Source organism: Anomaloglossus baeobatrachus, chromosome 9, assembly GCF_048569485.1.
Source record: "Anomaloglossus baeobatrachus isolate aAnoBae1 chromosome 9, aAnoBae1.hap1, whole genome shotgun sequence".
In the NCBI taxonomy this organism is placed as follows: domain Eukaryota; kingdom Metazoa; phylum Chordata; class Amphibia; order Anura; family Aromobatidae; genus Anomaloglossus; species Anomaloglossus baeobatrachus.
This window is the reverse complement of record NC_134361.1, coordinates 184,388,052-184,401,417: the sequence shown is the minus strand read 5'-3', so window position 1 is coordinate 184,401,417 and position 13,366 is coordinate 184,388,052. Positions and strand designations below refer to the sequence as shown.

At 48.0% G+C, this 13,366-nt stretch overlaps 1 protein-coding gene across 1 annotated transcript in view; it reads left to right on the top strand.

Annotated features, from left to right (window-relative positions):
* FBXO4 (F-box protein 4) overlaps positions 1–13,366 on the top strand; it is a 29,799-nt gene extending 16,433 nt beyond the window's left edge. The window contains exons 5-8 of the mRNA XM_075322823.1: positions 443–615; positions 3,039–3,214; positions 6,339–7,191; positions 12,787–13,366. Coding sequence (XP_075178938.1) covers positions 443–615; positions 3,039–3,214; positions 6,339–6,422 — 433 coding nt within the window. The 3' untranslated portion in view covers positions 6,423–7,191; positions 12,787–13,366. The remainder of the gene's footprint in view (positions 1–442; positions 616–3,038; positions 3,215–6,338; positions 7,192–12,786) is intronic.

Sequence of the window (13,366 nt, the reverse complement as noted above, 5' to 3'; positions counted from 1 at the left end):
GGTCTCAGATTCTGACATCCTTTTCTGGGCCACTTGGTTTATCTAAATGATTTTTAGTGGAATCTTCTTTCTAAAGTCTTCAGAGAGCTCCTTGGATCTAAGTATGGCTACTTCCGCAAAGAAGAACAAACTGGAATAAACATGAGGTTGAAATCTGACCTGATGAAGGCCCTGTTTGCTGCAGAAGCGCGTAGCCTAAATAATGTGACCTGATACCTATCTATGAGTTTTCAGTCTTTCTAGTGGCTCCATGTTTTTCCTCTACTTTCCACTAAGACTGAAATAAGACGAGGTTCCTTCTTCTAAGTTGTTGAAACCTGCTTAAGTCCCCTAAGGAGTTTAAAACTAAATGTAAGAATAAAGAAAATGTTTTTAAAAATATATTAGCGATACACATTCACGTTCACTATCTTGGTGAATATCGTTCTCATCTTGCTCGTAGGTCAGAACGGGACAGAGCTCGCGTAGAGCAGAGTTCGTCCGTCAATAAGATGTTTGTCTCGGGCTTCGGAAGTGGAGACTCGGGAGCTACGTACAGCCTAATCCCGCAAGTAAAGGAGGTCTGCAAAGTTGTAGATGGATTCATCTACGTGGCCAATGCTGAAACGCGAGACAGTAAGTAACAATTATATTATAGATTATATCCCAGATTATTAATTATAATGGGACGCAACTTTGACCTTTAAAGGGAACCTGTTCTAGCTGTAAATTCTACCTGCAAATTGGCACAAAAGACCGCCACTCGGATTATACGCTTGATTTGACTTTATTCCATAATGTCCTCCAGTGTTGAAATGTCAAAGTTGACGCATTTCGGCTACCAGGCTTTTTCAGACAAAGTACTTTGTGTAAAATAAGCTGGTAATTGACCGAAACGCGTCATATTTGACATTTCAACACTGCAGAAGATTATGGAATAAAGTCAAATCAAGCGTATAATCTGAGTGGCGGTCTTTTGTGCCAATTTACTTGTGAGATGCCGTCCACAAACACGAGCACGAGTGCCGCTTGGAATTATTTTAGAAATCCATTACCTGCAAATATAGTGTTAGTATGCAGGATAACAGCTTCACGAAGTTGTCTGAAAGTGCGGCTGCAGCTGCAGGGAGAAAATTAATTTTATTTCTCCCAGGAGCCGCCAGCTTTCTGTAGAGGTGTGCACAGAGATTTTACAATCACAGCTCAGTATACAGTGAGCAGCAGCTGGAAGTACAGCCGAGCTGTCAATCAAAGTGCCGGGCATGCTCACAGGCGACACTCCCAATGCTGTGAGTGATAACTTTAGCCTCTAGAACTCAAAGCAGCAGCTCTAGGGAGGAACAATGTTCATTTTATCCCAGTAACCGCACTTTCAGTAAACGACTGGACAGCATTGTTACACTATTACCCTCTCCATTGAGCACTACGTCAGGGTTTCTACTGGAATCCCCAAATAACTGTGGTCCAAAAGGAACCCCAACAGAGTCCCAATGAGCCTCCATCCTAAAAGTATCTATTTTTATCAGACAGTGTCCACAATGGCTCCATCGGGATAGTTTTGATAAAATACTGGTTTTATCAGCAGGAGATTATCACTACAAGACTAGTAAATTTCACGCTCGCCACTGGGTGATGGCACTGCGGCGAGCTAGAAAGTGAACCTACTGGACCACAGGGTGACCTTGGGCCTACCTTAACGTGGGGTAGAGGACCGGGAATCTGGCAGCTGACCCCCAGGACAGGGGCAGACACAGGAGCAGTCAGAAGTCTCAAGTGCAGACAGAGACCACCAGGGTGGTTCAAGACAGGTAGCACAGGCAGAACAGACAGGCAGAGTCCAGGTACAGGCAGGAAGGGCAAGAAGAATCTATAGCACCAATAGGGCAGGCAAAGTCCAGTTACGGGCAGGACAGGCTGGACCCAGGACCAACAGGCAGGATGGGCTGGGAACCAGGGACAGGAGAGGACAGGCTGGATCCAGGAGCCAACAGGCAGGACAGGATGGGAACCAGGGACAGGACAGAACAGGCTGGACCCAGGAGCCTCAGGCAGGACGGGCTGGGAACCAGGGACGGGACAGGACAGGCTGGATCCAGGAGCCAACAGGCAGGACGAGCTGGGAACCAGGGACAGGACAGGACAGGCTGGATCCAGGAGCCAACAGGCAGGACGTGCACACAGACTCTGGGAGGCGGGGGAGGAGAAACCACGTGGAGGAGAGGCAGAGAGTGACAGCTCGTCCCTGTATGAAAGCAAGGCGCACAGGGACGCAGCATTACAGTAAACTTGCTTCATATTAAAGAGCTCTGTGTAGCCCCGCCCTCATCACTGAATGGCGGCTTTCTGCCTATACACAGTAGTCTCATAAAGCTGCCAATCATTGGTGAGGGTGGGGTTATACAGGGCTCAGCATTCAAAGAACTGTTACATCCGCAGCAAATAAAACTGTGATTTTATCAAAGCTACAGCGCACAGTGTAGTAAGTGATACATCGCTGGAATCAGGGTCTCTGCCCCTACATTATGCTGCACTCGGAGGAGCAAAAAATCTGGTGACAGATTCCCTTTAAATTCAGAGTTAATTAGGTTCACCCAGTGCGTTTATAAGCCACCCTGGGCACTAAACATCCACCGATCAGCTGCTTTGTGCTGATGGACAGTCATTTTATAGTAAGTTCTTCAATGCGCAATGGCTGCCATTGTTTACCCCGCATTGACTACATATTCAAGAACCAACCTTACTGATTGCCTTCTGGCAACTTTAACTTAAGAATCATTAAAGGGATATTCCTTGCTTATGAGATGGGGCTAGAATCCAGTGGACTTTGCACACCTGGCTTCCTGTTCATTGAAAAGGGCGTCTTGCAATACTATTTTCTCCCTGTAGTGGCCACTATAGGGAAAATTAGTGACTGCACACTAGCGGTCAAGACAGCAGATCCCGCGATGACCATCTGATCACCAATCTAAACTGATTGGACAAGGGAAAAAGAAGTACCACAATTGTTTTCGATACGTGAGACAGTGATGGAGTGATATTTTTCTTGTTTTTTTGTCCAGATCATAATCGTGAAGATGAGGTAGCTCAGATCCAGGCCATGATGAATCCTCTTCACGGAGCACAGAGGAGGCCATTGTTGGTGTTAGCTTGTGTGACAAACCCTGGAGACAAGAGAATCCCTTGTGTCTACCTGGCTCATGAGCTGTGTCTCAGCAAGCTGAATCGCTCATGGATGGTGAGGGTTGTTTATTAAGCAGATGTTGATATCGCTTTGTATCACGGCGGAATTGGAAATCCCATCAGATTGGGGGTTTTTTTTGCGCTGTGTCCAAAATTCACCAAATACTCATCTGATGAACTTAAAGGGGTTGTCCACTACTTTTACATTGATGGCCTATCCTTAGGATAGATCATCAATATCTGATTGGCCGAGGTCCGACAACTGGCACCCCCCTGCTCAATGGTTGTCGACTCCGGCGGCAGCAGCAGGCAGCTGGAAATGCTCAGTTCCGGAGCTGCCCCGCCTTCTGATAGCGGCTGCTGCCAGGTACGGCTCATTCTCCCATTCTAATCAGTAGGAGGTGGATGTGCAGTAACCGGCTACGGCTGCTATCAGAAGGCGGGGCAGCTCCGGAACTGAGCATTTCCAGCTGCCGCCGGCAGCGGGCCCGAGAAGAGCTGATCGGCGGATGTGCCAAGTGTCAGACCACAGCCTATCAAACATTGATGACTTATCCTAAGGATAGACCAACAATGTAAAAGTAGTGGACAACCTCTTTTAAGTCAATAGTTAGACAAGGCAGGAGGGCAGTCTATATTTGCAACAAAAATTACCATTACTGATCCCACTCTTACACCAACTCTTAGTTGTCTTGTTTTAGACCAGGGGTAGGGAACCTCCGGCCCTCCGGATTACTTTTTCTGCAGCCACTGGGCAGATTCCCAGGGACCGCAGTGCTCGGGCGACAGCCACACTTTGCTGATTGCTGGCCCTTTAAAGCCTGTATGCAATGCACGCCCACCAATCTGGAAGGAGCCCATACATTCTAGGCTCAACCATGCATGCACTGGAGGATTACGTCTTTGTCGGCAGGGTAAGCCTGCACTGCTCTCCTCCCACAGAAGAGCAGCGACTGCTCCAGCATCCCGCAGGTTTGTTTGTGCCCCCAAGCTTGTTTGTGCCCCTGCAGCCTCCTCGGGCCCGCGTGTGCCCCTGCAGCCTCCTCGGGCCCGCGTGTGCCCCTGCAGCCTCCTCGGGCCCGCGTGTGCCCCTGCAGCCTCCCCGGGCCCGCGTGTGCCCCTGCAGCCTCCCCGGGCCCGCGTGTGCCCCTGCAGCCTCCCCGGGCCCGCGTGTGCCCCTGCAGCCTCCCCGGGCCCGCGTGTGACCCTGCAGCCTCCCCGGGCCCGCATGTGACCCTGCAGCCTCCCCGGGCCCGCGTGTGACCCTGCAGCCTCCCCGGGCCCGCGTGTGACCCTGCAGCCTCCCCGGGCCCGCGTGTGACCCTGCAGCCTCCCCGGGCCCGCGTGTGACCCTGCAGCCTCCCCGGGCCCGCGTGTGCCCCAGCAGCGCTGTATATACCCCCAGTGATGTATATGCCCTCAGCAGTCACAGCCAACACAAACCTGGAAAAGCAGTTGAGAAGCAACAAGATCAATATCCCCTAATATAACAGCTGCACCAAAAACAAGAAGCTCCAGCCGCCACAGTGAGTTAATTGTTTGACCAAATATAGCAGGGTAATTTTCAAGTTGATAATTTTTTGCGGCCCCCAAATGATGGTAGAAATTTTTAAGTGGCCCCCGGCTGAAAAGTTTCCCCACCCCTGCTTTAGACCATTAATTTGCACAAAAAAAGCTGCTGCATACCTGTATCAGGGTATGTGCGCACGTTGCTTTTTACCTGCTTTTTACCTGCTTTTTTGCTGCTTTTTCTTCTGCGCTGTTTAATGCCAAAATGGATGTGTTCTTCTATTCAAGCAAAGTCTATGGGAATTTGGGTTTCTTGTTCACACTATGTTGTTCAAAATGCTGCCTTTTTGTGGCAGAACTTTGGTCAAAAACTCAGCTTTGCAGTGCAAAACCCAAATGGCAAAAACAATTGACATGTTGCTTCTTTGAAAAGCTGAGTTTTTGACCAAAGTTCTGCCACAAAAAGGCAGCATTTTGAATAACATAGTGTGAACAAGAAACCCAAATTCCCATAGACTTTGCTTGAATAGAAGAACACATCCATTTTGGCATTAAACAGCGCAGAAGAAAAAGCAGCAAAAAAGCAGGTAAAAAGCAGGTAAAAAGCAACGTGCGCACATACCCTCATACAGTGTGTCCACCCATATCCTGTCCACCGCCATTAACTTGAGAACAGCGGCAGTTATAGGTATAGAAGTGGTGTCTAGGTATAGTAAAGTAGCCATGCGCTACGCAATGAAACCACCTATAGCGCCACCTGGTGGAAAACAACACAGTTAGCATTTTTATCTCGAAAACGGAACGAGATAGAGAAAAAAAGTGAATTACAAAGTTGTAGGGCATCATCAATTCAATACGAATCGACACCTTGCATACAGAAATGCTATGATTAGAACGTGTAAAACTCACAAGGCTGCGGACATGAAGCGATACCTCATGGAGACCTTCCTACAAGTCATTGGGTATGGTGGCTGCATGGAGTGGCCTCCACACTCACCTGACCTGACCCCATTGGACTTCTTTCTGTGAGGTCACATCAAACAGCAGGTGTATGCGACCCCTCCACCAATATTGCAGGACCTACCACGACGTATCACAGATGCTTGTGCAAACGTGTCACCTACCATATTGCACAACGTGCAGCAAGATACAGTATGCTGTCCAGAGTCCAGATGTGCATTGCAGCTGACGGGGGCCACTTTGAGCATCAAAGTTAAATGAGCGCCATATGCGTGAACAGAATTCAATGTTTTGGGGGGGGTCATGGGTTTCATATCATAGCATTTCTGTATGCAAGGTGTCGATTCGTATTGAATTGATGATGCCCTACAATTTTTTTTAATTCTTTTTTTTTTTTTTTGTATCTCGTTCCGTTTTCAAGATAAAAATGCTAACTCCGTTGTTTTCCACCAGGTGGCGCTATAGGTGGTTTCATTGCATAGCGTGTGGCTACTTTACTATACCTAGACACCACTTCTATGCCTATAGCTGCCGCCGTTCTCAAGTTAATGGTGGTGAACAGGATATGGGTGGACACACTTTATTTGGTGCAAATTAGGAATACACTTGGGAGTTTCCACTTTCGAGACCCACAAAAAAAAAGGGGGTGAGCACAGAGCACTCCTTGTCATTTAGGTCACATCTAAATTCCAATATTTTCTCATTTACAGGTGCAAAACACAGAAGCTTCCACGCTGTCCGGGTTATTAGATGGCATCACGTGGATTCTTGCAGAACTTGGGAAAAAGATCTGAACATTATCAAATTTTTCTTAAAATTGAAAACATGATTTTTATCAATTCCGTTCTGAAGCTAGGGTATCATGACAACTTTTGGGCGCCTGCGACCCACCTTAGCATCTTGCCACTACTACACTGCCTAAAAGGTGACCTGTGGGAAGCGGGGCAGCGGCAACCATCACAAAGTCCGAACTTTTACGGCACGTGGCCAAAAGTCACAGTGTACTCTTAGTCATATTCTATTGTTTTATTTTTCAAAGATTAATTTTGCATTTTTAAGTTGTTTCTTTTATACATATATGTGAATATAATTAAATATCTAATTTCTTATCAATCACTTTTGATCTGTAGGTTTTATAGTAAGAAAAATGTTATCCCAAATTGATACAAGTTGGATTTTGGGTCAATTCTTGACCATGAAAACTCATCTAAGACATGTTCACACGCGTACTCGTTAAAATCGCTGTTGATTTTCAAACCTCCGTGTTTTCGCCGTGTATCCATGTGAATCACACGTATGACATGTCTATTTTTTACAGTCAGCAAGGATGAAAAGGGTCAATAGAATCTATGGGTGCTTGAAAAACGCAGGGTTTATGGGTTGGACTATGTTAGACCTGGAAACTTTGTCCCCATGCATCAATTTTTAGAAAGCAGTCTCTTGTTTTTACTTTTCTCTTTTTATGCCTTTTAGGTTTCCATTTCTGGACTATGTCGGAATCCCTGGACTACAGCAGAGCTGCATACAGTGAAGGAAAAAAGTATTTGATCCCTTGCTGATTTTGTAAGTTCGCCCACAGTCTATAATTTTAAGGGTAGATTAATTTTAACAGTGAAAGATAGTATATCCAAAATAAAGTCCAGAAAATCACATTGTATAAATTTATATTAATTTATTCGCATTTCGCAAAGAGAAATAAGTATTTGATCCCTCTGGCAAACAACTTAAGACTTGATGGCAAAACCCTTGTTGTTGATGAGGTTTGCACACATGACAGGAGGACTTTTGCTCCACTCCTCTTTGCAGATAATCTCTAAATCATTAAGATTTTGAGGCTGTCACTTGGAACTCGAAGCTTCAGCTCCCTCCATAAGTTTTCTATAGGATTAAGGTCTAGAGACTGGCTAGGCCACTCCATGACCTTAATGTTATTCTTTTTGAGCCACTCCTTTGTTGCCTTGGCTATATATTTGGGTCATTGTCATGCTGGAAGACCCAGCCACAACCCATTTTTAATGTCCTGGCAGAGGGAAAGAAGTTGTCACTCAGGATGTTATGGTGCATGGCTCCATCCATTGTCCCATTGATGCAGTGAAGTAGTCTTGTGCCCTTAGCAGAGAAACACCCCAAAACATAATGTCTCCACCTCCATGCTTGAAAGTGGGGACGGTGTTCTTTAGGTCATAGGCAGCATTTCTCTGTCTCCAAACACGGCGAGTTAAGGCCAAAGAGCTCAATTTGTGTCTCATCTGACCACAGCACCTTCTCCCAATCACTCTCAGAATCATCCAGGTGTTCATTGGCAAACTTCAGACGGGCCGGCTGTACATGGGCCTTCTTCAGACGGGCCGGCTGTACATGGGCCTTCTTCAGACGGGCCGGCTGCACATGGGCCTTCTTCAGACGGGCCAGCTGCACATGGGCCTTCTTCAGACGGGCCGGCTGCACATGGGCCTTCTTCAGACGGGCCGGCTGCACATGGGCCTTCTTCAGACGGGCCGGCTGCACATGGGCCTTCTTCAGACGGGCCGGCTGCACATGGGCCTTCTTCAGACGGGCCGGCTGCACATGGGCCTTCTTCAGACGGGCCGGCTGCACATGGGCCTTCTTCAGACGGGCCGGCTGCACATGGGCCTTCTTCAGACGGGCCGGCTGCACATGGGCCTTCTTCAGACGGGCCGGCTGCACATGGGCCTTCTTCAGACGGGCCGGCTGCACATGGGCCTTCTTCAGACGGGCCGGCTGCACATGGGCCTTCTTCAGACGGGCCGGCTGCACATGGGCCTTCTTCAGACGGGCCGGCTGCACATGGGCCTTCTTCAGACGGGCCGGCTGCACATGGGCCTTCTTCAGACGGGCCGGCTGCACATGGGCCTTCTTCAGACGGGCCGGCTGCACATGGGCCTTCTTCAGACGGGCCGGCTGCACATGGGCCTTCTTCAGACGGGCCGGCTGCACATGGGCCTTATTGAGCAGTGGGACTCTACGGACACTGCAGGATTTTAATCCATTATGGCGTAATGTGTTACCAATGGTTTTCTTGGTGGCAGTGGTCCCAGCTGCCTTGAGATTATTAACAAGTTCCCTCCATGTAGTTTTAGACTGATCTCTCACCTTCCTCATGATCCTGGATACCCCATGAGGTGAGATTTTGCATGGAGCCCCTGATCGATGTCGATTGACAGTCATTTTGTATTTCTTTCACTTTCCTTCTATTGCAACAACAGTTGTCTCCTCCTCACTCAGGGTCTTACTTAAGGTTTTGTAGCCCATTCCAGCTTTGTGCAGGTCTATCATCTTGTCCCTGACATCCTTAGTAGCTCTTTTTGGTCTCACCTATGTTGTAGAGGTTAGATTCTGACTGATTCATTGAGTCTGTGGACAGGGGTCTCTTATACAGAAGGCAATTTAATGGAGGTAATGAGTTGATTAGGAGCATCTAAATGGTCTGTAGGAACCAGAACTCTTAATGGTTGGTAGGGGATCAAATCCTTATTTCTTTCTGCAAAATGCAAGTAAATTTATAAAATGTGATTTTTCTGGATTATATTTTGGACATTCTATCTCACTGTTAACATTAACCTACCCTTTACAGACTGTTCATATCTTTGTCAGTGGGCAAACTTACAAAATCAGCAAGGGATCAAAGACTTATTTCCTTCAGTGTATGTGGGTTTTTTTTTTGTTTTTTTTATAAATTGGTGAACGGGGGTAAAGGGTACTTTACATGCTGCGATCTTGCTAGTGAGATCGCAAGCGATCGTACTCGCCCCCGTCGGTTGTGCAACACGGGCAAATCGCTGCCCGTGCCGCACAACCTTGCTTACCCCCGTCACACGGACTTACCTGCCCTGCAATGTCGCTCTGGCCGGCGAACCGCCTCCTTTCTAAGGGGGCGGTTCATGCGGCGTTATAGCGTCGTCACACGGCAGGCGACCAGTAGAAGCGGAGGGGCGGAGATGAGCGGAACGTAACATCCCGCCCACCTCCTTCCTTCCTCATTGCCAGTGGAGGCAGGTAAAGAGATGTTCGTTGCTTCTGCAGTGTCACACATAGCGACGTGTGGTGCCGCAGGAACGAGGAACAATATCGCTAATAAGCAGAGAACGATTTTTAGTTTCAGGACGACCTCTCCGCGGCAAATGATTTTGACCACTTTTGCGATCGTTTAAGGTCGCTCGTACTTGTCACACACTGCAATATCGTTAATGACGCCGGATGTGCGTCACAAACACCGTGACCCCGACAATAATTCATTAACGATATCGCAGCGTGTAAAGCCCCCTTAACAGTTGGAGTGTTTTTTCAATTAAACTATTTTTTTGGTTTTTTTTTTTACTTTTTTCTTTAACTTACTGGGTTAGAAATGGGGGGTGTATTAGACTCCACTCCATTGAAAACACCAGGGCTTGATGCTAACTGACACTATACAGCTGACATCAACCCCAACTATCATTACCTCGATTGCCACCTCACCAGGTCAATGGGGAAGAGTAAAGTGCCAGAATTAGAGCCTGTCATGTGATGAACCACTTCTAGTGCGTCTCTGGGCTGGTATTTTTAGGCTGGAAAGAGGCCAATAACTATAGGCTTTCCCATTCTGATAATATGAGCCCCCTGCTGTCTGCTTTGCCTTTGCTGGTTAAAAAAAAATTGAGGGACCCCACGTCTTATTCTTTTAATTATTTATTTATTTATTTAATAGCTGTAAAATTAATCCATCTATCGATTTCATCCATCCATGCATCGATTCCATCCATCCATGTATCGAATCCATCCATCCATGCATCGATTGCACCCATCCATCCATGCATCGATTGCACCCATCCATCCATGCATCGATTCCATCCATCCATGCATCGAATCCATCCATCCATGCATCGATTGCACCCATCCATCCATGCATCGATTGCACCCATCCATGCATCGAATCCATCCATCCATGCATCGATTGCACCCATCCATCCATGCATCGATTGCACCCATCCATGCATCGATTCCATCTATCGAATCCATCCATCGGCCCATCTATCGAATCCATCCATCGGCCCATCTATCGAATCCATCCATCGGCCCATCTATCGAATCCATCCATCGGCCCATCTATCGAATCCATCCATCGGCCCATCTATCGAATCCATCCATCGAATCCATCCATCGGCCCATCTATCGAATCCATCCATCGGCCCATCTATCGAATCCATCCATCGGCCCATCTATCGAATCCATCCATCGGCCCATCTATCGAATCCATCCATCGGCCCATCTATCGAATCCATCCATCGGCCCATCTATCGAATCCATCCATCGGCCCATCTATCGAATCCATCCATCGGCCCATCTATCGAATCCATCCATCGGCCCATCTATCGAATCCATCCATCGGCCCATCCATCGGCCCATCTATCGAATCCATCCATCGGCCCATCTATCGAATCCATCCATCGGCCCATCTATCGAATCCATCCATCCATCCATCAATCCATCCATCTATCGAATGTCTCCATCCATCCAATCCATCCATATATTGAACCCATCTGTGGCGCCCCTGACCTGGTCAGGTACCACTGAGTACTGCACCCATGCTGGGAGCAGTACAAAATAGGTAATCCAGAAAGCTGACCGAGGTGTGGTTACATAGGCACATATTAATCAGGTCTCCCACATTGACCTTTGAAGGGACCCCTGAGGAATCCAGGAGGGGGTGTGGCCTCCATCTTCACTCAAGGGGTGTGGTAGAGAGTCTGGTTGCTAAGTTGCGTAGGCAGACACAGAGGGGAGGGAGTAGTGAGCCAGTCTGAAGTGAAGCTCAGGAAGAGAAGTCGCAAGGAGGAAACCTGGAGGCTGTCACTATTCAGACACCGCAGGTGCAGTGGTTACTGACAGGGGAGAACGGTCACCTGGTAGTGCTGCCCGAAATCCACCCACGGCTGGAGTGCAAAGGGTTGGCTGAGTATGGGGACTGCCAGGTGAGGACCAGGCCCGCATGGGGTTACAGGTCCCCAGAGCAGGGACCCATTCAGTTGGCCTGCCAAACCTGCAGGTGGGGGTACTTCATACCCTCCACCATAACACCACAGAGTCCGGAGCCAAGTAGCAAGGAGAGGGCCCATAGCTCACAAGAGGTAAGCAGCCAGAGTGACCTGCTCCAGGCTACAAGCAGATGGGACGAAAAAGGGGAGAACAGGCAGAAGCAACTTCCCTGGGTAACCCCGTAGGACTACAAGTCTGTTCCCTGGGTAACCCCGTAGGACTACAAGTCTGGGTCACCACAAAAACACAAGGGCTAGGAAGGCGAGTCAGTAGCCACCCTCACAAGTCAGCCTGAAGGAGCCTGGTTCAACCTGTCTATCACAGCTTCGCCCGGGTTACTCACCCCTGCCACCTGAAGTGAGTAAAAACCCTGAAAGACATTCTTGCTGTGCGTGTGAGTCATTCTGTGACCTGTGGTTCCACACACCCACACCGGACCTTGGGGCCAGCCTCACTCTTGGGAGGCCACTACATCTAACTGCATTCAACATCAGCCCCAGGCGTCCCCTAATCTGCAGTGGCGGTCGCCCTGACCGCAATACTGAGAGTGGCGTCACGAATCCTATAGAAGTCAACCTACCTGTGACCAGAAGGACCCGGGACGCCCCGTCCCTGAAGACCCTAAGACGACCTGAAGGTAACGGGGCACTGGGCGGCACACATCCATCTATCCATCCAATCCACCTATTCAAGCCATCCATCTATCTATCCAATCCATCCATCCATCTACCGAATACATCCATCCATTGAATCCATCTATTCAATCCATTCATCTACCCAATCCTTCCTTCCACCTATCGAATCCATCCATCCATCCATCTATCCTATCCTTCCATCTATCCTATCCTTCCATCCATCTATCCATTGTCAACGAATAAAAACCATTAATTTCAGTGCCCTGTGTCCCCCCCGATATGTCACATGGACAGGACACCAATGACACACACGTACACATGGATGGACAAAACATAACGTACCACACGTTCATTTTTTTGTGCATGTGTAAAACTGAGTATACAAAATGAGCTCGCTATGCACATGTTTCATCTTTTGTTACTTCTTTTAACCGCTTCGGGTTTGGAAACCAAAAAAGTGATCAAAATAAGTAATATGCTCATTGTTTAGATTTATTCTAGCAGGAAGAATCTCCGCACGTTACTGTAAAATGAAGAGAAAAGCCGTTGTTGCTGCCACAAAAAACTGACAAAGACGCTTCAAGAAAAAGACCGCCAACGTGCTCCTGAAGCGGATCCACCTAGAAAACCTTGGTGGCTCTGCCCCCGGAAAAGAGGTCTTCATGTGCACATACGGTACTCTTGATTTTTGCCAATATTGCTTCCATAAGAAGGTGGAACTTTGTAGTGAGTAATGCCACAGAGGATGGACAATTTTAATGCAGCATATATTTCAGCACACGGCTTCTCCATTCTGTGAGTCTTCTAGGAGGACATTCGGGAGCAGGGGCGCAGACAGACAGGAAAGATCCCCTGTATAAGAACAGTATATGGGCCCTTTGCAGCCCAAAAATGCACCCCTTCATGTGTCCGTGGCAAAAGCTGCTATGTTGGTGGTGGAAGTTTACCCTTTCACTGAAACACCGAAATGCAATAATTAAAGGGGATATCCGCATTCTTTTGTGCTTGGTACGTGGGGGAAGTTGATTCCTGGCTCTCTGTTATCAGCTGTAGCATGGGGAAGCAAATTA